At 36.8% G+C, this 27924-nt stretch overlaps 1 protein-coding gene across 1 annotated transcript; it reads left to right on the top strand.

Moving 5' to 3' along the window:
• Positions 1-1479: 1479 nt before the first annotated feature.
• On the top strand, positions 1480-27666 carry nlrb5 (NOD-like receptor family B, member 5; the record flags this gene model as incomplete). Its single annotated transcript, XM_081375609.1, has 22 exons — positions 1480-1588; positions 4521-4736; positions 7983-8017; positions 8098-8149; positions 8242-8276; positions 15816-15879; positions 17299-18943; positions 19443-19523; positions 19634-19714; positions 19819-19923; positions 20341-20382; positions 20423-20485; positions 20701-20778; positions 20904-20992; positions 21637-21698; positions 23385-23461; positions 23561-23775; positions 23924-24180; positions 24497-24613; positions 25437-25581; positions 26112-26150; positions 26701-27666. 22 exons carry the CDS (start codon positions 1480-1482, stop codon positions 26979-26981), a joined length of 3888 nt encoding a protein of 1295 aa, XP_081231735.1. The 3' UTR covers positions 26982-27666.
• Between the last annotated feature and the right edge of the window lie 258 nt (positions 27667-27924).

Here is a 27924-nt window from a genome sequence, read left to right as displayed (position 1 = left end):
TACCTCTTTGTTTATCTAATTTTTACAGGCAAGTCCTTTTGACATGGTATTTGTAAATTCCTGTAGGATTTTTCACTTGTGCTGCACAGCAGTATGTGCAGGACATTCCTACATGTTTTAGAATGAACCCTTCAGTACAACAGAAACATGCAGGAACATTCAAGACAAGCGAAAAATCCTGCAGGATTTTATAATTCCTGCAGAATTTTCTTTTAATCCTGCAGGATTTTATAACTCCTGCAGGACTGCTGTGCAGTACAAGTGAAAAATCCTGCAGGATACCTGCAGAAAAAAATTAAAATCCTGCAGGATTCCTGTAGGTTATTTTTTTAAGGGATGGCTTTTAAACATAACTTCTCTTTTCACTCATTTTTTTATATGGAATAAAAAGTACATTACACACAAAAGAAAAACTTTATTTTTTAGACATTGGTTTGAGTCTGATTACTCTGATATATTATTAGTTTGTCAGTTGAATTCTGATGGTCAGTTTTTAAGTATTACTGAACTATGTCTTACATTTAAGTGTCATATTTCTGTTAAAGAATATTGTATTGTCATGAATTCTATTCTATTTTACCGACGGCAAAATGTAGAAGGTAAAGTCTCCAAACATTTGTTTTTAGATAAACTTGATTTAATGATAAATGGAGTAACCAATCGATTAGATCTTTTTGTTAATATCTGTTCTCCTCCGTCTAAATTTGTTTATGTTTCCCTCATTTGAGTGGGGACATTTTTGGGGAGTTCTTAGTCGGTATTGTGTATCAAATAAAACCAAAGAAGTGTAATTTAAAATTTATCACAGAATATATCCTGTGAAAGACATATTAGAGCGTTTTCATCTGGATATTGATTACAATGGCTGTTTTTGTAATTGTGAAAGAGAGTCTATATTGTGCACTTATTTTTTTAAAGGCCATGTTAATTTTTCTTTTGGTATCTGTGTTAAAATGAACTGCAATCTAGTCTTAAATTTGCCATGTTTTACTTCATTCAAATGAATATGACTTCTCCAAGAAAAAAAAAAATTATCGATTTGTTTTTGTTATTAGGAAAATTGCATCATTATCAAACTAAATTGAGTAACTCAAAACCCAATTTTACTCATTAAAATGTATTTAGAATCTGTAAAGTTGTGTAAATGTGTAAAAGAAATGGACGACGCACCTTCACTCATTTCCTGTGCAGAGCATTAAGATGTTGCGCATGCGCGGTCAAAATAGAATGAAGAAATAGCCTACTCTCGGCATGTGTTCCCGAGTAAATTTGTTCAAAATGAACGAACCGTTCATGACAGACCCATCACTACTGGAAAAGTGTCAGAGCATCAAGGAGCTCCTGTGTCATATTTTTAATAATCTTGGGATAGAAAACCAAAAGAAGTTTAAAAGCAAATTGTGCGATCGGAAGAAAAAACCGCACCTCGAAATATTTACAGTCGTCAAAGTTATAAACACTGCAGATCTCGCCGATTTAATGGTGACAACTTTCACATTGAAGGACGCGGTTCCTGTAACACTCGAAATATTAGAGGCTATTGGCTGTAATCAACAAGCAGTGGAGCTCAGACAACGCACAAGAGACAGTAAGTAAAACTATTGTAAATCACGAATGCGAAAGTAAATTGAGATGTTTCGTTTCAGACTTTCTATCTGACAAGTTAATTTAGGATTTTTCACAAATTCGAATTTCATAACCAAATCTCAAATTGATTTAATTTTCTAATCATATCTCCACATCTCATCTTCTCTGTTTATGAAATCTTAAACCGGTCCATCGAGTTTAAAGGGATAGTTCTGTCATCATTTACTCACCCTCAAGTTGTTTCAAACCTGTATGAATTTCTTTTTTCTGCTGAACACAAAAGAAGATATTTAAAAAAAATGTCTGTAACCAAATAGTTGATGGACCCCATTGACTTCAATAGTATTTTTTTTTCCTACTATGGAAGTCAATGGGGTCCATCAACTGTTTGGTTACAGACATTTTTCAAAATATCTTCTTTTGTGTTCAGCAGAAAAAAGAAATTCATACAGGTTTGAAACAACTTGAGGGTGAGTAAATGATGACCGAATTTTCATTTTTGGGTGAACTATCCCTTTAACTGCAGAAACGCAGAACGTCATGACAGTCTATGGCAAGCCGTTTTAACATTTAGGCTAATTTAAACCGACTAGTCTCTATTTTCATGCAACTAGTACTTATTTTTTTAGATACTAGTATCTATTCTACTAAGTACTAGTACTTATTCATTAGCTACTAGTGCTTATTCTTTAGGTAGCCTACTAGTGCCTATTCTTAGATACTAGTGCTTATTCTTTAGGTACTAGGACTTATTCATTAGATACTAGTTCCTTTTTATTAGATACTAGTACCGATTAAAAAGACACTAGTACTTATTCATTACTAGTAGCCTACTTATTCATTAGTTACTAGTATTTATTATTAGATACTAGTACTTATTCATTAGATACTTATTCATTAGATACTTGTGCTTATTTCAATAGTGACTAGTAACTATTATTTTGTTACTAGTAACAAATTATTTTTTTTGCCATTGACTTCTATGGGGATCTGTCATTCAGATATCAACTATTCAGTTCTGACTAGTATGTATTTATTAGATACTAGAAGTTATTTATTAGGTACTAGTATTTATTTTTTAGATGCTAGAACGGGAACCTATTACTAGATACTAGTATTTATTCAATAAATACTAGTACTAAGTCATCAGATACTAGCGCTTATTCATTAGATACTAGTACCTACTAATTAGATACTAGTACTTATTCATTAGCTACTAGTACTTATTCAATAGTACTTATTTATTAGACACTAGTATCTTTTGTAATTGTTACTAGTAACTATTCTTATTTTACTAGTCACAGCTACTAGTCATCGGCTACTGTAGAGTTCAATTAAAAATCTTAGTAAAATAAAAAATCGTACTAGTAACATTTGGAATAAATACTAGTATCTAATAAATAGGTACTAGTATCTATTGAATAAGTACTAGTAGCTAATGAATAAATAATAGTATATATTTAATAGGTACTAGTGTCTAATGACTTAGTACTAGTATTTATTGAATAAATACTAGTATCTAGTAATAGGTATAGTATCTATAAAATAAGTACTAGTACCTAATGAATAACTACTAGTAGGCTATCTAATATATATGTACTTGTCAAAATTGGAATACACTATAGTCACAACTGAATAGTTGATATCTGAATGACAGATCCCCATAGAAGTCAATGGCAATTTTTTTAAATTTGTTACTAGTAACAAAAGAATAGTTACTAGTCACTAAATAAGTACTAGTATCTATTTAATAGGTACTAGTATCTAATGAATAAGTACTAGTATCCAATAAGTACTATTAACTAATGAATAAGCACTAGTACCAATTTAATAGGCACTAGTGTCTAATGAATAACTACTAGTATCTTTTAAAAAGGTACTAGTATCTAAAGAATAAGCACTAGTACTTAATGGAATAGATACTAGTGTCTAAAAAATAAGTACTAGTAGCATGAAAATAGATACTAGTAGGTTTTAAGGATTAAATGTTAAAACGGCTTGCCATAGACAGTCTGAGGACAACACTGCCACGCAGTGTGTGTGTGTGTGTGAGTGTGCGTGTGTGTGGAGCGCTTCAGTTTCAAGTTTTAATGTTAAGTATTTTGTTAAAACGATCCAATTGAAATTATATTTTGTGTTATGAAATGATTTTATGATTATGTTTTGTTGGATAGATAGACCCTGACTTTTTATTAAAATGACAGCTTAATAATATAAACACACGTATATATAACCCCCTTGTAACCTTTTGTTTTTTAAGTTAAAAATTGCTTTGTCTTAAATGATTCAAATAATTTAAATTTAACCCAAAGCTTAAAACCCAAAAAATTTAAATGGCTTGAGCATTTGAACATTTATTTGTTTGACATAAATAATTTTCTAGCATTTCAGAATGAACCATTTTTTTCATACACATTACAATTCTACAGTGTATTTGCATGAATCAAGCTAATTCAGATCCATCAAACCTAAAACACCAAAATGATTTATTAAATTAATCAAATGTACTTTTACCCTTAAGTAGCAAAGAGAATAAATTAAACACAAGTTATTGCACAGCAGGTACATGATGATAAATTAAATCTAAAATAAATAAAATCTCCATAAACATACAATTCATTCTGAGAGTCCTTTTGTCCAAATACTCATTAAGAAAAATGTCCATCTCATCCTTAAGAAGCGAAACACTAAAAGCTCTTTGGCTGGTCTGTCTCTCTGTCATCATCCGTTTCAGCCTGTGAAAGTTGAAGAAGGGCGTTTTCCTTTTCTTCCTCTTTCAATTTCAGAAAGCACGGCTCTTCGACTAAATCTGTGAGTGATGACGTTTGTTTGTCCCGCAGAAGCTGCAGTGCAGATGAATTCTGTGATCTGTGGCTTCTTCATGAGAGAAGTGTACAAACAAATGAAAAATTTAACAATGTCTTGTGTTGTAGGCAGTGTTGTAGTCGAGACCAGCTCACTCGAGTCCGAGTCGAGACCGAGACCAGAGAGGGTCGAGTCCGAGTGGAGACTGAGACTAAAGAGACCCGAGCCCGAGTCGACACCAGAGAGAGTCCAGTCCGAGTCGAGACCGAGACCAATGAGAATCGAGCCCGAGTCGAGACCAGAAAGAGTCCAGTCCGAGTCGAGTCGAGACCGAGACCAGAGAGGTTAGATAACCTAAGGTTGGGTCTAAAAACCAGACCTAAAGATATCTTCAAGAATATGTAAAATATTTGGTGGTAACAATAAAATTGGCACCATACTCAAACAGTAAATCAAATATACCATGGAATCATGTACACTGTAATGGTAAAAAGGCTTCTGCTGCATTTGCGTGGCGCGAACGTTAGTCTCAAGTCATGCGCAGTTGCGCACAAGAAAGTCAGCAATCTTTGGACGTTTCAATCAAACAACAATTTAAAGAAATATTAACATACAGTAACAATCATGAAATATTTTGAATGGGACTTGAGTGGACTCGGGAATAAGTCCGAGTCCTAATATGTTCGAGTACGAGTCAATTCCGAGTCAAAATGCACACGAGTCCATGACAAGACCGAGACCATTAAAATATGGTCTCGAGACCGAGTCTGAGTCTCGAGTACACAACACTGGTTGTAGGCAAAGGCAAGCACTTCATAGGGCTTTTCACACTGAGCTCAACCACAGGTTATTGTTGTTCTAAACACCGCTTTTAACCCCTGGGAAAGTAATGTTTCATGCTTGTATATTTACATGCTTTGGACAGTCATTGAAACACTGTGCATGGTATATAAATAGTAAATTCAGTGTTGGAGGGAATAAAAACTTCAAATGCAGACAGAAAACGCAACAATTGAAGTGAACAGTATTTATATCGTTTTTTTAACTCTTGTACACAACCACGTCCAAGTGATCTGAGGGCGCGTGCGCATCCTGGTGTGTGACGTGTGCGCAGACTGGTGCATAGATATATATATACACTAGATGTTGCCTTGGCTACGGCAGTTCATTGGAACGAATGCTGTAGGCAAGGCGGCATCTATTCTAGTGTATATATATATATCTATGCACCAGTCTGCGCACATGTCACACACCAGGATGCGCACGCGCCCTCAGATCACTTGGACGTGGTTGTGTACAAGAGTTAAAAAACGATATAAATACTGTTCGTTTTCTCACACAAACCGCTCGTTTCATGTCTTAGGCCATCAATGTGTACTTACGATGGGGAATTGTTTAAATTGGACGATGGGGAATTGTTTTAATTTCGACTCTGTGCATGCTCTTTGAGACAGTGACCACAGACCTGCATTATAGGACTGACAGACAAGAACGGTTTGACCTAAAAATATCAAAATTGAAACTACTGCGGAAAAAAAGACACCTACATCTTGGATGCCCTTGAGGTAAGCTAAAACATACCAAAATTTAATTTCAAAGTGAACTATCCCTTTAAGCATTTTATTTAATAAACAATGTCCCAATCTTAACCTAGTTATTACCATTTCTTCTCTCCTATTTCCACTTCCAACACTTGTATCTTTAACATCCCTTTAAATTTGATATAAGTGTCTCCTTTTCTCCTCTCTATCCCACCTTTCTTGCCACTTTTGATTTATTTTCTCCCATATCAAACTTTTAACCTCTGCTTTGCTTATACTTACTTGCATTTTTCCTTTTGTTAACGCCCTTTTTGCTAATATATCTGCCATTTCATTCCCCCTTATCCCTACATGCCCTGGAACCCAAATAAATTTGACCCGTCTTCCTTCTCTTGTTACTGACTGGAGTACTTCAAACAGAATATCTTGATGACTTTTTGAATAGAATGACCGTAGGCTTGCTAAAACTGTTGATGAGTCTGAGCATACCAAAACTTTGTCATGGCCTGTCTTTTCTACCCATCGTAATGCAATTAACATGCCAGCATTTCCACATTTCCAGCTTTTCTTCAATTGATTCCTATTCCTTTATCTGGTATCACCACCCCCAATTCTTTTGCTTCTGTCTCTGGATTCTTAGCACCATCTGTATAAATCTGGATAAACAGGATTCATTATATTTTTCCATTATGTGGTTATTGAACACTCTTTCCAAATTAGTATCCTCCTGTGCCTTCCTTTTTTCCTGTAATACAGACCAGTCTACCTCAGGCCAAACTATCTTCCATGGAGCAATCTTTGGATAAACTACCCTAGGATCTTTTAATTCTTTAACTTTTTAATTTTCCAATGTGATTTTTCCCATACTCCTAGCTCTCCTGCAGTACTGTTTTAGCGAGGGTGAATTATTATGCCCTTGTAAACCAGCCCAATAGTTTGCTATCAGCTGCTTCCTTCTTAACTCTAGTGGCAGTTCTCCCATCTCTACATGTATGGCTGTTACTGGTGTTGTTTTGAAAGCTCTTCAAATGACATAACTCCTTTTAATAATTTCCCACACTTCTCTTACTGGTGTAGTTCTTTCTATTTCATCACAAAAATGCCTCCAACTCGTCCTCTTTGCTTTGCGAATCGTTCTTCTGACCATCTGAGCTTTCTTGTACTGAATTAGATTTACCCTGTTTCTCTCTTTAGGAATAGCTTCCTCTGCTGCCATAATAATTTCCAAAGTTATCTGGTTGTTAACATCATCCATGCTTCCAGAAACCTCAATTCTAATCATTGCATCATCGCTCAATTTCTGAAACTTATCTCAATCAGCTTTCCCAAAATTCCACTTAGGATTTCTATCATCTGGTCCTACTTCTAATCTTTCGCACTGAGATTGGAGGAGTTTGGTATTCAAAGGTCTTTTACCAAGCAGCCAATGACGCACAAGCAGCTGCTGTGAAGTAAATGCTAGATTTAAATGAAGAAACAAAATATACTTTTAAAAATGTGTTTAATTAAGTGCTGCAGAAAGGGAAGTTTTGATAAACTTGATAGAAAAGGCAAAGCCTATCACTTTTCATGGGAGTCTGTTATTATTTGTTTTGTTGTCAAAGTGAAGAACATCATGTTGCGTGTTTCCACCATCCACCATCAAACATTGCTGTTCTTCATCGTGTATCATTAATAAATGTGATGCCATTCTCAGACAGGGCTATTGTTATGTGATTTTTACAGTGTTGGCTTTCAAAGAATTTTGAAGTTAGGACACCAGTGGAGTTGTCCTAAGACAGTTTTTAGGATTTTTTGTCGAGTTAGGATGCTTCTGTAATAGCCTTTACCTATCCTTAGTTAAAATAAGACTAGGCACTTAAGAAAAGGTCATTCTGTAATAGCTTTTGTCCTCATTGAGGTCCTAAGTGAAATTGCCATGGTTACCAAGCAGATAAGAGAGTTTTATAAAAAATACAGATTATCAGGTATCTATTTCCTATCCAAGCAAATTGTATTTTGTGACATCATTCCAGCTGACATGAGCTCTAACAAATTCTTTTCTTGCAGGGCCAGACAGAAGGGTGAAACCTGAGTTATCTTCTGTAAGTGATGCAGAATTTCCTGTAATGTGTAATTGTTACAATAAGACTGTGAAACACTCATTATTTTTCTGTTTATTAAGATGTACAGTTTATCATCAAATTGGAAGCAAGATTTGATTGAAACACTCCAAGGTAAGTTCATATTCTGACTTTTTAAAATGAGAGCTCTTCTTTGATTTCTGATGAACATTATAATTTACTGCTGTGTTTCTGTCTGTACTAAGGAGCTGAGTGTCCTAAAAAAACTTCGGATTATGAGGTACCTACCAGATTAATAAGCATTGGGCACTATATGTATTTAAATGTAAATAAATATATATTTATATCATAAGATATATATATATATATATATATATAAAATCTTACCCTTCAAGAAATGTGGTAGCAAAATGGCTAAACATAAAAAATAAACTTTTACTGTTAAAGCAAGCTTCATCTTAGCAAGCACACTGTTTTTTAGTTTAATCAGTCTTTTTTTATTATATAATTAGCATCAAACAAACAATATAGTTCTTAAGTCACAGTGATTAAAGATTATTAAACGAAAAGATTGAAAAATGTTTGCACAACCACCAAATAGTTGGCGATATGCACTATATTTGTAAAGCATTAAACAAAAGAAGAAAGTTTTTTTGCGATAGCACAATATTTACAAAATATATCAACACGAAATTAATTACATATGCGAATTACTATGACATTGTGCTGTTGTATTTTTCTGGCGTGCCTCCCTTTTACAGTTCTCCCTCACAGACACACTCAGCACATTAGCTCCTAATGCATTCACTCCATGCAGGAATTGCCATTATTACAAGATTCCAACTTGTAGAAAGCATTCATGTCCTCATCCACATTCTTTTTCTGAGCAGTTTTCTAAGGCTTTTGCACACCTCATCTGATCGCTTCTCAAGAAGTCGGCCACTGAAAATCACATAAGAAGATGACTGCTCCTTTATAATTACTAGGGGTGTAAATCGGACAGTTCATCACGATACGATACGATACGGATTCTCTCAGCCAGCGATGCGATATTTTCCGATACTTCAAAAAATTCCACGATTCGATTCGGGGCTATATCGATCGATTAATCGATATTTAGATATTATGTTCACACAACCAGTTACGTTTTTATTAACTCACAAATGCAATCAAAATATATAACATGAACGTTTAATTAAACTCTTTGAAAATTGCACACCCTCTCCCAATTGGGACATTTATAACAAAAGTGGTCATTTGCAAGTACTCCGTTCTTGTTCATTTTCATAAATCATGTTTTTTATTATTATTGTTTTATTATTATTAGGTAATATCAATCAAACTGCAGCTGGGTTGTTTCGATTAATAATAATAATAACTTAAAAAATACAGGTAAATTACAAAATTAAAGTTAATTCAAAGTATGCTTTAATATGTTAAAAGTTTTTTTTTTTTTTAGCAGAGCAGATACATTCACATTTCATCTTTCTGAGTCAAACAAAACCAAGTAATTGCTATGATAAATAATACAACACTCGGTTAATCTTCATAACGTTAATCTCCTCAGCTGACATAGACGCCTAACAAACTTTGTTGTTGTGATAACGTACACGCAGTACAGAGAGCTTTTTCCTCACCACTAAACGAGCTGCTTTAGTAAGGTTGTAATAGTCTTCTCTACTGACTGACTCACTCATAAAGACAGTCTTTGCCGCCATCTATTGGAGAAATAGTGTATGTAACTTCTGTTGCTGTTTACAGTCAGGGACTATTTGTTCCAGCGGAAGGAAGGCTTTTAGTGATTTATTTTACTTCATGAAAGTTGCAGATATACATATTTTTTTTAGCTTTAATATTTGTATTGTGAGAACCGTTTTATAAAAGTAATAAGGTACTCGAGGCTAGTGCTGTATCACGGGGTTGCAGGGTTATCGAACAACGCCCTTCAGCCGTGACTAACGTTACATAAAGATGACTTAACTTGAAGAAACTCAATTGATTCGCAAATCCGACATGGATACGTGTTGTATTCGTCCCGCTAATAAGGCATGGGGCCTATTATTTTTCAAAACAGTGCTATCAAGGCGACCATTTCAATAACCATTAACAGAAGTTACAATAGTAACGTTGCAAGTAACTTAGGCTAAACCACATGTTATCTAGCAAGTGACATACCTTATCTTCCACCATTTTTGCCAGGTTCTCCTCTGGGACACCTCTCTCTCTCAGAGCAGTTATAAAATCCATCTCTTAGTCAGGTCCGGATCTTCAAGATTGTGTAACCCTGTAGGCATTTTTGAGGAAAAGTTGTTATACCACATTTTTAGAAAGTTCTATGTCTCCTGAATAAGGATCCACCGTATAACATTTGAAATAAGGGTCCCATTTTCTTGTAATTGTTATTGAAAGAATAGGTGCATTATTCACAGCCGAAACACTAGAGGTGGATAGGGTACATTTTTGAAGTTATAGATATTACCATAAAACCTTTCCAGTTTTTCACTTACATAGAGACAGACATTTTTTGTATTACAAGTTTTCTGAAATGTCATGTTTACATATGCAAATGAGGCATACCAGTATATATATATATATATATATATATATAAATAATTCGAGGGGCAGGCATACCAGTACGCGGTTCTCCCTTTCGGGCTAGCCCTGTCTCCTCGCGTCTTCACGAAGGTTGTCGAGGCAGCCCTTGTTCCTCTCGACGCTTCAGCTTTGGCTACGCGATTGAGTCCCGAGGTGGGCAAGGCAACACGGCATGCTCCGAGTCCCAGTGACTTCGACCTGCCGTCAGACCTTCACCCCGTGGACGAACCTCAGTCTTCTATGGGCTGGAGTGCCTATAGAACGAGTTTCCTGGCATGTTGTTGTATCAACAGATGCCTTCACAATGAGCTGGGGCGCCATGTGCAATGGACACGATGCCGCGGGCTCCTGGACAAGCGCCTTTGGCATGTCAATTGCCTCGAGTTGCAGGCTGTACGTCTCGCCCTGCACCGCTTCTGTGCGTTGCTCAGGGGTCAGCACGTATTAGTCCGATCAGACAATACCGCCACAGTAGCGTACATCAACCGACAAGGTGGTCTGCGCTCCCGCCGTATGTCGAAACTCGCCCGCCACCTCCTCATATGGAGTCAGAAGCATCTGAGGTCGCTTCGAGCCATTTATATCCCGGGAGACCTGAACCGTGCAGCTGATCTGTCTCGGTTTCGGCCTCTCGCTGGAGAATGGAGACTCCATCCCCAGTCGGTTCAGCTGATTTGGGATCAGTTCGGGGACGCACAGGTAGATCTGTTTGCCTCCCACGACTCGTCCCACTGCGACCTGTTTTATTCTCTGACCGAGGGCACGCTCGATCTTTGAAACCTCCATGTGTGGTTCCTGGACAGGACGAGGCAGGTTTGACTACCCTACCACCAGCGGTGGTGGCTACCATCACTTCCGCTAGAGCATCGTCCACGAGACATGCCTATGCGTTGAAGTGGAACCTCTTCGTCAACTGGTGTTCTTCTAAACTTCAAGAACCCACGAAAGGCCCGATCAGTGCCGTGCTTTCCTTCCTGCAAGAAGGGTTGGAGAGAAGGTTGTCTCCCTCCACCCTGAAAGTGTATGGTGCCTCCATTGCCACACATCATGATGCAGTTGATGGTAAGTCCATTGGAAAGCACGACCTGATCATCAGTTTCCTGAGAGGAGCGGGGAGACTGAATCCTCCTCGCCCTCCTCTCGTTCCCTCTTGGGACCTCTCAGTGGTTTAAACTGCCCTGCAGAGTGCTCCCTTTGAGCCTCTGCAATCAGTGGAGCTTAAGTTCCTGTCAATGAAGACAGTGCTCCTGGTTGCATTGGCCTCCATCAAGAGGGTAGGGGACATGCAGGCATTTTCGGTTGACGAAGCGTGCCTGGAATTTGGACCGGCTAACTCTTACGTCATCCTGAGACCCCGGCCTGGATATGTGCCCAAGGTTCCCACCACACCCTTTCGAGACCAGGTGGTGAACCTGCAAGCGCTGCCCTTGGAGGAGGCAGACCCAGCCTTGGCACTGCTCTGTCCAGTACGCACCCTCCATGCTTACGTAGACAGAACGCATTGTATCAGGACTTCAGACCAGCTCTTTGTCTGTCATGGTGGGAAGCTGAAGGGAAAGGCTCTCTCCAAGCAAAGGTTGTCTCACTGGATAGTGGACGCCATTGCTTTGGCTTACCAGCAGCAAGGTCGACCATGCTCCCTTGGTGTGACGGCCCACTCCACCCGGAGTGTGGCATCCTCTTGGGCTCTAGCGCATGGCGCCTCGCTAACAGACATCTGCAGAGCTGCAGGCTGGGCGACACCTAACACGGCCTCTGGGCGACCCCCACGTGTGTAGTCCACTGTAAGCCTCTCTGAGCATGTGTCTTTCCCTCGGCAAGCCACCTTGCCACCCCTGGGTTTGAAATATTCCACCTGCGGCTGGACACCCCAGTGATTCTCAATATGCAGCCCCCTGGGGTCATGTGTATTCCAAGTCCCCCCCCTTCGGGCTGGGCATAATTGCATATTTCCACTGATATATGCTTCCCAGTGTACCTTGGTACCTTGGCATAATTCCAGCAGCTATTAAAAACTGTCCCTTTCATGTTAATGTTGTTTTTTCATTGTTTACATGTTTAAATATTCTGAGAATGCATAGTTTAGTTCTAATGTTTAATGTTTAAAAAGCAATAAATGCATTAAAACGTTTTTTTTTTTTGGCAGCCATTTTGTTTTTATTGTTTATGCCAAAACAGTGATGTTTACAACTTGTTATACGGCAGAAATGGATTCAGCACCTAAAAATCATATAGAAACAACACTTGAAGTACTTTTCCTCAAAAATGCCTACTGCATCTTATCCAGGGCTATTTATCTATTTTGGGACTCGACTATCTTCTGTGATTCAGACGAAATCTGATTTTAAAATCAAAGACGCCATATCGCACATAGGCTACCGCTAACCTACACCATGATACACATTCAGAAGGAGCGAGATTTTCTCTCGAATCGCGATACACGTGACGTCGTGAGAAAACGGTTTTATGTCGAGATCATACATTAGAAATTAAGTCGTGATCACGAGAAAACAACTTTTGTTATCTCGAGATAACGAGAAAATTAAATCGTGATCACGAGAAAACAACTTTTGTTATCTCGAGATAACGAGAAAATTAAGTCGTGATCACGAGAAAACAAGATAGAAAAAAATAACAATCCATGGCCTCTTAGGGCTTCCGTAGTTCCGTGAAAATGTTTCAGGTTTTATTTTCCTTTTACGCCCTGAAGAAGATATCACGAGTTCATTGAAATTATCCATCCTCGATCACTTTTAGTCAGCTTTGACGAAACTCCTCTTAGCCAGCGCGTCTTTTCAAAGTGACATCTTTTTTTAGTCTTTGCATCTGACCTGAATACTGCGCGCTGAGTCGCTAAAACGGACTTATCGTGTTGTGTTCACCAACAAGGGTGCGAGTGCTTGTCTGTTTCTGCTGTAAAACATGAACTCGCGATGCCTGACAGCGGACAATACCGACTTTTGTGGAAAAAAAAACTTGTTTAGGGTTTAGTCAGTCTTGTCAGGCGTCTTTTTCAGATGAGGAGATTAACGTTACACACCGGCAGGCGGTTGGTGAGTAAACGAAAATGTGCGCTTTGGCGGAAGAATGACGTGAGAATGTGGAGACTGGGAGTGTCAAAATAAAGGTGTATATCGATATTTTAAGTGTTGAATCGATGCATCGTATCGTTAGATACGATATATCCATATCGATGTATCGTTACACCCCTAAATACGCTCTAGTCTTTATTTAAAGACGCTCACATCATTGTTACATTCCTGCATGGAAAACTTGGAATGTTAAAATTGTGATTTCCAGGCCATGAAAATTTTTCGGAAAATAAATCAATTAAAAACTTTTTCTTGCATCTTGCAAGACAAGGAACGTATTAAAAAACAGACATGCAAAAGAAAATAAGTTGATAGAAAACAAAAAACCTATGAATCATAATTCGAATCAAGTGTGACCAACCAACACTACAAAATAATGCTGTTTTCGAAATGCCCCCGAACGAATCAACACTGCCATTGATTCAATGCTAAAATTAGCAAAAATGGTAATGTTGTTGAATCAATGTTGCAATGTGATGTTAGGTCAACATCATGTTGCACCCTCAGTTAATGCTGACATTTTAACAAACAAACAAAAAATTATACTGCCATGTTGATTTTAAATCACTTTTGTTGAAACATTGAAAAACAACAAAAATGTTGTCATATTGCTGGACCATTACAAAGAGAAAACCACTTAAAATAAAAAACACATTAATTAAGCATTATTTAGACTACTGAGTGCACATGCAAAACTAAAATTGCAATCAGTGTGTGTTTTCAAACAACATGGGCATTTATCCATTCCGTGTGTGCTGTCGGCTTTCATCACAATTTCTGATCCAACATACTTTAAACATTGGAAGTCAGTCTCAATCAAGATAATATTTTGGATGAAAACTCAGCATTGTATCAATGTTACCTTGCTATCTGGGATTGTATTGTACTCAGTGTTGCCAGATTGGGACGGTGATTTCCAGCCCAAAAGCTCACCAAAACCCGCCCACTACAAGAAAAAACCGCCCAAAATTTTACTGCCAAAATAATATGATATAATTTCATTGTCATTCAAGGTTGATAAGCATAATTTGTATCTCCTTAAAACAAAATAACAATGATAAAATAAAATACAAAATAAATAAAATAAAAAATTCCAGGAAAACAGATCAAAACAGGGCAATAATTAAGGAGAATTAGCCAATATGACTAAAATGCCCAGATAGACACTGTCAAAACGGCAATCAAGAAATGAACCGATGACTTTAACCCTCGGAAGTACACATTGCAGAACATAACGCAGAATTTAGCAGTCAAACTCATTCATCGTTGATTCAAACCTTTTTCAGCAGCTGTCAGGGTCGAGTATTGTGCAGTCTGGACGGTGTAAAAGTTGCCGATGTCTGGTAAGGTTAGGCTAGTGTGCACATGACCATGGACATTCACGTCCCATATTTAATTTAATTTCAAGTCATTCAACTGTGCTCTCAACTGTGCTCTTATATTCACCATCGATATCTCCCACCAGGTGTACGTTTTTAGAGCTGCTCACTATCTCACTCTTTACTGTGTAGATACAACTTACTGTTTAGTAGGCTATATCCATAGACTGTAAAAGGCTATATCACTTTGGCATTAGCGTTCACTTGAATATACAGCTACAACTTATCGCGCTCAATTGCATCTGCCTGCGGATCGCTGATTGGCTAAAAGTGCGTGCTCGTCGATGTCAACACTAACGCCAGCTGACTCTGCATGGGCGTGTGTATGTCATGATGACTGATTTTATGGACTACATGCACACTTTAATTTAGTTTTTTAACAAATTAGACTTTAAAATGTAGATGTTTGAAAACCGCCGAACTGACCCCAAACCAGCCCAAATTTTGTCCACCCGCCCAAACCCTTTTTTACCCGCACAATCAAATTCAAAACCGCCCAATTGGGCGGGAACCCGCCCAATCTGGCAACACTGATTGTACTTGACATTATTCCAGCTGTCACGAGCTCTTTCTAGTTCTTTTCAAGCAGGGCCAGACAGAACGAGTCATGTGCTTCTACTTCTGTAAGTGATGTGTATTTGTTATAATGAGACCTTGGTGAACTAAGAAGTACTTTTGATTTTCAACTAATGTTGGGTGCATCTGTTTGCTCCATGTTAATGAACTCCTTAACACTCTTCTCTCCTTAATAAGCGGCCCACTATCTCAGTGTTTGGGGAGCCTGATTGGACTGAAAGACACCAGATAAGACCCAAAGGTAGGCTTATATTCTGGCTGTTTAATATGAGAGCTCTACTTTGATTGATCTTGAAATAAATCACTGACTAACTGAATAATACGAAACACTATAAGAGTTTAGATCCATGATTTAAAAGCTGATACATTAATCGGTGGTGATATAGTTAAAAAGGTTTTCTTTTTTTGAAACAGGTGTAATTTGAATCTTGACCGAGCAGTTCTTACATTGATGGTCATATTTATTTAGAGCTACTGAACCAGAAGTGTAAGCCTGTCTATTGGTCCAATGGCGGTTTCCGATAAAACGGGTGAAGGTCTCTGTGTGTTACTGTCTTTTCCGTGTGGCAAAGTAATTTAATTCCAATTAAACTTATCCGACTCCATTTTATCACAACCTCGAATTTAGGTTAGAATGCCAATTGGTTATTGGTAATTTATATAATAGTTTAGCAGCACATTTGATTATTTTTTTCAACTCTACTTTTATTTTACCTGTTCATATTAGAAAGCTGTCACTTTGAGGTCCTCACGCCTTCTGTTTAACATTGGTCTCAAGATCACAAATTTGTCCGTTTTTGGTCACTTGGCTATATATTTGAGATGGTCGCATCCTGTTAAAAGGTTTACACCCACTGGCTCTTAATGGGTTGTGTTGCCTTGAGCATCAGTGAATGCTTGCAGCTTTTGATCATCCAGGTAACACACACTGTTAAGAATCAAGCATATGTAAACTTTTGAACTGGATCTTTTGTGTAAATTCAGTTATTATGGTCTATATGTTAAAAAACATCATGTGACTTGAAATTTTCATATATTTAAAGTTAAATTACTTTTGGTGGAAAAACAATTCTAAGTAGTTTATTTTTCTTGCAAGACAGAAAGTATTAAAAAAACAAATGCATTTTATTTTGTATTTAATATAATTTCATTAGAAATCAAAGCAAATCATTCTGAATATGCAAAAGAAAAATAAGTTTTTTTTTGTCAAAAACCTATGAATCATAATTTGAATCAAGTGTGACCATGACCAACCAACACTACAAAATAATGCTGTTTTCTAAATGCCCCCTAACGAATTCAACACTGCCATTGATTCAATGATAAAATTAGCAAAAAGAATCGGTGGTAATGTTGTTGAATCAATGTTACAATGTGATGTTAGTTCAACATCATGTTTGCACCCTCAGTTAATGCTGAAATTTTACCCAAAAAATAATGAATATTGAATAATGAATATAGCCCTGTTGACTTTAAATAACTTTTGTTGAAACTTTATTTTTAATAAAAAAAATTATTGGTTTTATTTTTTAAAGGTTTATTGTTAATAATTGTATTTTAATGGTTTTACAATATTTTTGAAAAACAGTTATTAGAATGCAATAGTAAGTGGTTTGAGTGTTACTGTATTTGCTCTTACATTTTGTTTGTTAATCAACAGGTTTTCCTTCAGGATCTCAGGAGACTGTACATCAGTATAAGCTGTCACTCATACAGAAGTATGAGAATGAGTGGAGCTCCCTATCTGGTGAAAAAGAATCATTGTCTGCCCTCTATACTGAACCAGTGATCAATCAGAAAAATGAAAATGACATCTTTAAGATCATCAGTGTGGATGATATTTTGGGTTGTTTCCAGTTCCATTCTCCAGTGAGTGTTATTCTCCAAGGCGACTCTGGCAGTGGCAAATCCTTCAAAGCACTAAAGATCATGTTGGACTGGGCATCTGAAGGGTTAAACTCTAGACGTTTTGGTTTAGTTTTCTATCTGAGGTGTGAAGAGCTGATGTGTATTTCTGAGGAGATGAACTTAATTGAGCTCTTGAGCTACAGCTGCAGTTTAACATCAGATCAGATCTCACAGGTGTTACAGCAGTCACCAATGACGGTGCTTTTCATCATTGATGGATTTGATGAGCTGAGACTCACACAAGACATTTATGACATGTCACCAAACACTGATCCGCTTCAGAAAGCCCCACCTGAGGTCATTCTTTGTGGCCTAATGAGGAGGTACCTCATCTCTGAGTCCACACTGGTGGTCACCACCAGAACTAAGAACACTGTGAACAAGATGCTGAAAGGAAAATTGCGTTTCACTGAGATCATGGGCTTTTCTGCAAGTCAGGTGGACGGGTACTTCCAGAAGTTCTTCAGGAAAGAGTTTGACTGTGTGAGAGCAAATGAAACCCTCCTCACTGCCTGTTCCAAACCTGTTATCTGCTGGATCATCAGTAAGATGTTCAGAGTTGGTGCAAAAGTAACAAGTGGACTGGAAACCACCACCTCCATCTACGCTGACTTTGTGTCCACTCTACTGGAGCATCACTGCCAGGGTTTGAGTCAGTCCGGCCCGACCCTGCTGAGGAGTCTTGGTCAGCTGGCAGAGAGAGGGATGCTGGAACATCAGGTCTTGTTTGATGAGAAAAGTGTTTATGAAACGGTTTCAGACCCTGATGGCAATCCGTTCCTGTGCAAGTTCCTCATTAAGAGAAGAATCCACCAGGAGACGATGTTCAAATGTATGCATCTCAGCTTTCAGGAGTTCTTCACCGCTCTGTACTATGTCCTTCTGGATGAAGAAGAGTCCCAGAGGAAAGTGAGAGAGCTGCTTCACACTGTAGAGAGAGGATGGGCTCTGTCCTGTTGGTCTGATAGAGACTTTTCAATGACAGATGTAGAAGTTAGACATTCAGAGTGGCTGCAGCCTGTGATTCTGTTCCTCTGTGGTCTCTGTAAGAAAGAGTGGATCCCTTCATTCTTTGAAAAGCACAACATGGCCGTCTCTATCAACACAGAATCCCAGATTAAGGAATGGATCAATCAATGCTCACAGAGATTTCAAAATGAACACATGCTGTTCATTCTCCATTGTCTCTATGAGCTTCATGAGAAAAGCTTTGTTGGGAAAGTTTTGGAAGGTTTAATTTTGATAAATCTGTCAAATATTCTACTGAAAAGGACAGACTGTTGGGTGTTGAAGTACTGTTTACAGTGCTGTGAACACATCAGAAACCTGAAACTCCATGTAACATCTGATGATCTGAAGATGCTTCAGCCTGAACTGTACCGCTGTAAAGAGCTGTGGTGAGCGAAACTTTGTGCCCTTTCTGACACGTCATCAACACATGACATTTTACAGCATTTACATTTTATTTACAGCAATTTCAATACATTCACTTCTCTTGGAGCTCTAAATGTAAATTGTATCTGTTTCAATACTTATGGAATATCACACAAGCAATAGTGCTGTAGTGCTGAATATGAGCACAGCTGTGATTCAGCCTCGAGTGTAATCTGATATTCAGTATTACAGCAGTCATTATTGTGTGATATTTTGATTTTTACCACACACTTCTTACTCCACAGTCACTGAGAATCACTTTTCTGAACCAGACCAGAGTGAGAGAAGATGCTGAGTCAAAGAATTCTAAAATGTAAAAAAAGAAATGCTCTAGGCAAATTTCTCATCTCTGTTTAACAATGACCCCGTACTTTAGTCTGAAACACTGCAAACACACACAATCCCAGAATTACCCGTGTGTGTAATGATCAAATCTGATCTGTCTTCTTTTAACTTTCAAAGGTTGATGATGGATCACATTTCAGACAATGTTGTTGGTTTGATCTCAGCTGCTGGTAAAGGGAAGATTCTGCATAAACTCAAGTAATGTATAATTCTTTTTAGATTACAATTGTACTCATTGCCATATTCAGTACATTTAATCATTTTTATTTAATATCTAATAATGAAATAAACTCATTAAATATTGGCAGTATAAAGAAGCCTGAAACCCATGAAAGTGGATTTTTCCCAGAGACACAGATCACTGTGTCAGTCAGAGATGAAGATATCAGGTATGAAACTCTTATCACTTTTCACACACAAAATTACAGTCTCATCCTACCACCTGATGATTATTATAAACCTATGCTGATGTTTATATCTGTGAATGCTTCAGGTTGTCTTTTAGCAGTTCATTGATCACATCATTGACTCTAACCTGTCCAAGCTCAGTGGTTTCCACCATCAACTCTGTTGTACAGTTGGACAGATATCGACATTTGTGAGTGGAAGCTTCATTCTTTCTTTTTCAGATAAACCCCCTTAAGAATGGCTGCCATTTACTTACAAAAAATATATTTAAATTATTAGTACACCCAGAAATTATTATTTACTCACCCTTGTGTTGTTCCAAGCCCATAAGACTTTCGTTCGACAAATTTGTTTCAGAGGTAAACGAAAGTCTTATGGGTTTGCAGTGAAATGAGGGTGAGTAAATGATGACAGAATTTTCATTTTTGAGTAAACTATCATGTTAAGGATCTTACATCATGATCAGTTGGTAGATTTAATAGGTGCTTATTAGATTAATTTCTTCTTTTTTTTTTATTCTAAAAAATAAAAGCGTGTATATCCAAGCTTTGAGCCTGAGAACCAGCATGTCACATTTACTACTTCATCTGGGTTTTGTGTTCTTTAGGGGTTTTAAGTTTAAGAAACTGTTTGTTTTCCTGAAATCACTGTCTGATTTGAAGAAACTGTCTGGATGGTTCACGTCTGAGTGACACATTTGCCTCTGAAATCCTGTCCCTCATCCAGGCCTGTCCCAGCCTGACTGAACTCAGGTAACTGCAGTATCTGAGCATTCACAAAGGTTTTATGTTGTTTTCTTATTACTATTGTGAAAATTTAAAATCTATCTTAATAGTTTGTTTTCCATTCGATTTCTCATCCTAATTATCATAATAACAAGGTTTTCCCCAGCATCCATTGAGCACAATAAACCATAAGCGTTTATAGTTGAAGAATTAATGTAGTACATTTTTAAAATCTTTTTCAGGATAAATTCCAGAAATGGATTCATGTTAGAGAAGTCCCTGAAGGAATCATTGAAGAAGATTGATTGGACCCTGATTGTGTAAGAGTTAAATATTAGACTTTTTTAGCCATTTCTTTCAGTTCATTAGGAAGATTATGTTCTGTAGACATACAGAAAATTATAATTTTTCAGTCATCAAGAGTGTTTAATGTTATTTTCCTTAGCTGGGGAAATTCAGTGTGGATCAAGCCAGGTGAGAAGAGATTCACAGTGGAGAAGCTGAAGATGAAGAAAGAAAAGAGTGAGAGCATAAGTAAGCAAATATATTTTTTTTTTATAATCAAGACTCCTGCCAGAGAGCTTGATCTGTGCCTTCATTATGTACCTCATTATAACTCATATTCCTGAGAATAAACCCAATAATCTAGAGAACTGACAACAGTCAAAACATCTGATAGTAAAGCGTTCACTGTTGTATACATGATTAGAAGAGCCACAAATGATGATAGATGCTTTCTTTAGTTGATTTTATTTGAGTCTTACCGTTATTACAGTTCTGTTTTAAGCAAATAATATTATAGTTACTTATAAAGTTATTGGCCAAGTGGCGAGTAACTCAGGTTTATTTACCTTGATTTAATTAATTTGTTTTATTTAACAAATCACATTTTCACTCTTATTTGGTGCTTTGGGATATGTTAATTTTAGGAGTCAGAAAACAGAATATAATCTCAATGTAATATGTAGTTTTGAGTTACACAGTAATGTTCCTAACAGTAATTTCATAAAATCTGATCTGATTTTCTTTGCTTATAAATGTTTTATGTAGGCTAACATATGAGTCTACTTATAAATGGCTGTTTCTGGAAAAAAATTGTATTGTGTGCAAAAAGTTTTTGAATAACCCCACTTGTTCTTAATGGTGTTAAAGTGTTCGAATTGTGTTTTGTCTGACAGGAGAGAGTTCAGATTCTGGGTCTTGCTCATCATCAAAAGCTGAATCATCTTCAGCACAATCAGTGAGTTGAAGCTGAAGAGTCTTTCTTGTTATAACAATTATTATTTTTTGTTTGTGATATTTATGTGTGAATTAATTTCTTTGAATCTGGAGATGATTTTGAAGCTATAAAACATTCTACTAAAAACAGTGGTACGGTATAGGGATGTCCCGATACCACTTTTTGCAGAACGAGTCCGATACCGATACTTTGATTTTTGGTACTCGCCGATACCGATACCGTAACCGAGTCCTGAATTTACACTGCATTTGTAATTTTTAAATGTATTAGTTGATAAACCAAAAGAATATACATCATATTAGTTGGCTTAATTTGTTCGTCAAATTCAAATGTTCAAATGTTTGTCAAAACCAGTGAAATATCAATTATTTAATCCAATCTTGATACTACAACAAAAACTACCATCCTAATTAATGTGAATTTAAAACAAGTAAGCAGTCAGTGACAAAATAAGAACAAACAATCGAATTAGAAATAGGAGAAATAAATAAAATAGAACAAAGAAAGGCTACAAATGAAATAAACAGTGTTTGTAGAGTTTTTCGGGTAGATCTAACAGGTACAGAAATTTGAATAAAGTAATCAAATGTGAAAAAAAGCATTTCATTACTGTATAAATTATATATAGATAGATATTTTTGTAAAGTTGAAAAGGGTAGCCTATTTAGTCAAGAGCAGTGAGTAATTTCTTTGTCCTTTGTGTGATTAACATTAAAACACAGAAGCAGGTTTATTAAACTGCTGCCCCTTTAAGACCAAACGCACGGACCGCATTTGAATATGCTACGTTCATTTGAGATATAACTGACTTTGTTTACTATAGGATACTCGCCAAGACGGGCGTTTTTACCTAATTTTGTGTGAATTCGTCAGTACAAGCGCAAGACAATTTAATTCAGTATTCGCGCGCTGAGATGCTGGTTTGCGGGGCGCGCGCTTTGGATGTTTGCGTTCATGGAACTTCTTGATCTGCACACGTCCTGTAATAATGTAGGGAACCACTCGTTATACTTAAATCAGGTAACATTTCATGTTTTACTTTACTTAAACGATTTAGTTTTCATCCAAATAACGTGCTGAGTGAACGATCAGCAATCAAGAGCATTCAACAGAAGTGCGCTCGCTCGCTCTCTCTCTCTCTCTCTCTGGTCAGTTGACGTTAATAAGCTACATGCCTCGTTTTCTTTTCTTTGCCATTGACATCCGACTGAACAAACTTTCCACTGATGTCTGTTTAAAGGGATGTGCTCGACCAGCTCGCGCGTCTGTGCCGTTGTGCACTTAATCCACTGCGCGTTTTTCTCTTATCAGCTCGCGCAACACAGCTATGTTACTATACACACGCACCTTGTACGAACCCTGTGAAATGAGCCCAAACCGTCTACATTATACTTTCCTATGCCTCAGTTCACCTCCACAAAGCACTCGCGGCGGCCAGTTTCGTTTTGCAAAATGTACGTGGTATCGGTGCGTGGTATCGGCGAATTTTTATGAGTACGAGTATATGAGGACAGTATCGGCCCGATCCCCGATGCCAGTATCGGTATCGGGCCATCCCTAGTACGGTATTTCATTTAATTACACTATTTTGTAATCCCATTATTCAGAATGTTTACTTTACATTTAATCTTTTACATACTGTAACATGACATTTTAGAAGATACATTATACTTTTCTATATTTCAGTCCTCAGAAGATGCAGAAGTGTTCACACCTGAACTACTTCAGGGAGATGAGGAGGACAAACACAAAAATACATACAGGTATTGAACACTCATCTTATTTTTGGACATTGTTAGAATGTAAGCATACTATTTCGACTTTATAATGTTTAAAAATAAAATTAATATTATGTCCTCCAGGTTTGTGTGTCCACATGCTGGTCAGTTTCGTTGCAGTCTGACCAGCCTTGTGTTTGTGATGGAGGGTGAAGGAGAGGTGCGGTATAAAACTGTCTCATGGGATCCTCGTGTGTTAGATGGTTTGGGTCAGATGCAGCCAGCCGGACCCTTGTACAACATTGACTGTTTTCATGGTTCAATCTCGAGACTGCACCTTCCACACTGTGAAATCTCTGGTATGTTTATTTCTACATATATGCATATAATTATAATTCTCACAATTTGAGGGTTTAAATAATCAGCTTTGTTGGAAAAAAATCTGTATAATAGTATGATAATATAACAATAAAATATACTAATCTATCATTCCTATGTGTTTTACAGAGGAAAACAGGGATGGTTTGGCTGTAGCACATTTAACTGGCGGTAATACAGCAATAATGCAGCCTCTCAAAGTAACTGAAACTCATGTGATGATTGACATCAGAGATCTCTCCATCTTTGGGCTCTTCAAAAGGATGATCTTTTCTCCTTCCCCTATCTGCGCCCAAGTGCTTGTCTTTCTGCGTCCAATAACTGTGAGACATAGAGAAAACATATTGGATGTCCATTTGCTCCCATTGAATGTTCCACTGTCAGAGGTATCATTATTTTTGCAAATGAAAGCAAATGATTACATAATACTAATAAAAAGTGTATTTTTGTGGAAATGTGCCTTCTATTATACTCTGATCCATATCATATTCCCCTAATGAGAGGCACACATTACTCATTACTTTTGAACATATATAAAATACATACTTCAGATGACTGTGGTGTAAATCTCTTAAGTGAGAGGACTTTTTACACTATTTAGTCATTAAGTGAGGAGGCTTTTCTAAAGATATTGGAAGGAACCATTTTTCTGTTACCTCTGGCTTTTGTATCTAAAAATTCACAGCCTTTTACTCCCTTAAGGTCAAGGACCAGCATGCAGAGAATAACCACATTAAAACCAGTTCAAAGTGTTCTCTTACTCCGGGAACAGAATACGGCCTGTGCTGTCAACCAGAGGCATCTACAGTGCAGCCAGAGGTAACTTCATGTTAGGTTGCATAAACATGGCAGCAATATATTCTCAGATTTCTAATTTATGGTGCGTTCAAGTCATCTCGTATAGATCGTATTTACGAGTTGAATGCACATGAACGCCACCACAATGTCGTAAATACCAGTGGGGAGCTCGGGATTTTCTTTAAGCCCCGATCTGTACGAGTTGGGGGCGTGTCAGTGAGAAACATGGCGGAATCAATGAATGCAACGTCTGTAGTTGAGCAAAGTGATAGTAAAATATATCACAATACTTACAGGTATTGCAGTGACATTGTAAGGCTTTTTCATTTATAACAAAGTAAGCTCTCTGCACAAAATATGATATAGCCTACTTGTAATATAACAATTATATGTATATACTAATTATATAATGATACAGTTAATTTAGCCTACATTGGCCTCATAAGTTAATTAAAAACATAAAAAGAAAAACACACCCGATGCGCATTCTTTGTTCTTCATTTTCTATAAGCAGAGTTAACAAAACTTGCTATATTTTCGTGTTATTCATTAAAAGAAGGTACACCACCATCTTGCTCCGACGAAACTGACTTGAACGCACCTCACGTCGTCAACACGACTTCCCACCTCGTACGTACGAAATTCCCAGGAGGACTTGAACGCACCATAAATCACTACATGTCACTGAAGAGTAGATGTTTTCCTTGAGAAATGTTCTTGATTTCTAGTTGTTTGTAGCATATTTTTCATAATGAGTAATTTGTGTAATAGATTAACACTGTTTTTTTTTTCTGTGATTTTAGTAATTTAGTCTCTCGCCTTCATATTGCTGTTCTTTTTTCAGAGTGAGATGTTTGAGTGTAATTTTGGTCCAAACTATCATCCCACATTTGAAGCGTTTGTGAATGTCAACATTGATGAGGTCAAGCTGAGTCTTTCTGATAAAACTGAAGGAAAGGAAGTGTGGGTTCGACGAATCCTTCTCACAGGTAACGAATGACATGAGTGATAGATGTTGCTAGTATTGTAACTCTTTTTAGCGCATTGATACATTCAGTTGTTACAAAATTAAAATTATATGAAAGATTGAATCTTTCAGTCTACACTGTAAAAAAGTTTTTTAATTTTGTAAATAAAACAGATTATTGGAATATGGTTTACAAGCAAATGCTATTTCAGTATTTCTACTTGAAGAGTTTCATATTGAATTCAATGTTACTTGCTGATTCTTTGTAATTATTTGGGAAATTTACTAGCGATTGTTTCCTAGCTTTTTCCAAGTAAATCCTACTCCAATATGTTTCAGTGTAATCAACAATGCTTTATAAAAGTATTAAGTTGGACACTTACTAGGTGATTAATATATTTAACCCATGTTATTATGTTATCTAAACCATTGTACTAAACTCAATATGATTTGTGAAGTATTTATTGATTCATAATACTTACTTAACTTATATATATATTAAAGTTTTAGATTTTTCAGTGTTAAAATTTCTTTATTTCTTAATAACATCAGGTAAAGATGCAGACCCTTCTGCTCACAAAAGGTTAACAGGTATGAACTCAAAGATGTATTTCAATTAGTGCTGTCAAATCCATTAATCGCATATAACATAAAAGCAGTGGTGTGTGGTGTGACACATGACAGACCTCTGTGGAGGCTGGGGCGAAGTCGCGTTTCCTATGCGTGGGTCTCCCTCGGTAGAAATCACGTTCCGAGGGCCCCGCGATATAACCGAAAGGGCACTTTCACGATTAAAGTGTGCATAAAGTTTGTGTTTATATAATATGTGTGTGTACAGTACCATTACCATGCCCAACACTCAGTTGTCATGACAAAAAAATATATATGTATGTGTGTATATATATATATGTATGTGTGAGTGTGTGTGTGTGTGTATATATATATATATATATATATATATATATATATATATATATATATTCATACATACATACATAAACACACACACACACACACATTTAAAACAAACATTTATGTTAGATGCGATTAATCAGTTTGACAGCAGTAATTTCAATTGATTGGTCTGTCTATCTATCTATCGCACACACAAACTTTTTTTTTTTTGTTTTGTTTCAATCAGAATCTGTATTTGTGAAAAAACACAGGGATGAACTCATTAAAAGAGTTTTATCAGTGATGGCGATTGCTGATGGTCTGAGGACCAAAGACATGATTCCAGATGAAATTTACAGTGAAGTTAATGCTGCAGACACACGATATAAGAAAACAAGACGGTTGTTGGATGCTCTTGACTCTGGAGGAGCTTCTGTAAAAGCAGAATTCTACAGACTGCTGAAGGAGAAGGAACCTTATCTAGTAGATGAACTGGAGTCTGGACACAGTGGACTGCAGCAATGCTAAAACTTTGGTCATTTTGAGACATAAACGCCAGCTCAAGCATTATACATGTGTATATATTTATAGAGAGAGAGACTTAGATGCTTATTTTCTTAAATTAGCACAAGATTTTCAAATGATATTTCTGGCGCAAGTTTGTGTAAAACCTTATGATCATGTTCTACACCATGATTTTGGAAAGATCAAATGAGCATCTTTTGTATTGTAAATCAATGGTATATAAAATATTGATAAAGTCTTTCTCAAGTCAAGACCCCCCAAGAGCTTTGACACAATTCGAACACTGATGAAGAGGGTGAATGCAATAGCCTATGTACTTTTAAAATCATTTTAATAAATCTTATGTTAGATATTATTGATATAGGCATTTTTCTCCAGACGTTTTTGCACGTAGATGTAATGGCTATATATTTAATGAGAAGGGAAAACTTTTAATAATATGGCAGATTGTTATTAGCTATTAATTAAATAAAAATATTCTCTTGTAAAATCTAGAAAAAAACATTCAGCTAAAGACCATGGCTTTTAAAATTCAGGACTGGACGCTCTGAGACAGTTAACTCAAAATGAATATTCGCATACACAAAAAAAGAGATGTTAGGATGAATGTTATGGACTGACAGGTTTGGTCACCAGTCACCATTCACTTACATATTTTACAATAAAAGTGGATGGTTACTGAGGCTGTCACTGGACTCACTTTTACATGCTTTTCTTTGCTCTTTGCACTTGGAAACAGAACCCCACATTTTCTGGCATTGTAGTCATGTAAAACAGTTATGGTATGAAGTGTCTATGTTTATTAAGGAAAAGATAGGCTACTCTCTAATTTTGTTTTGCATTTTGAAAATGTAATTTTTGGATATTTAAAGTATGATAACGGTGTGATTAAGAAGGCTTTTGTAATTAATCTGTTAATTTTATTAGTCAAATTTCACATCCATAA

Source organism: Scardinius erythrophthalmus (assembly GCF_964197995.2).
Source record: "Scardinius erythrophthalmus genome assembly, chromosome: 9".
Lineage (NCBI taxonomy): Eukaryota > Metazoa > Chordata > Actinopteri > Cypriniformes > Leuciscidae > Scardinius > Scardinius erythrophthalmus.
The sequence above is the reverse complement of the archived record's forward strand: the minus strand, read 5'-3'. Positions and strand labels throughout refer to the sequence as shown.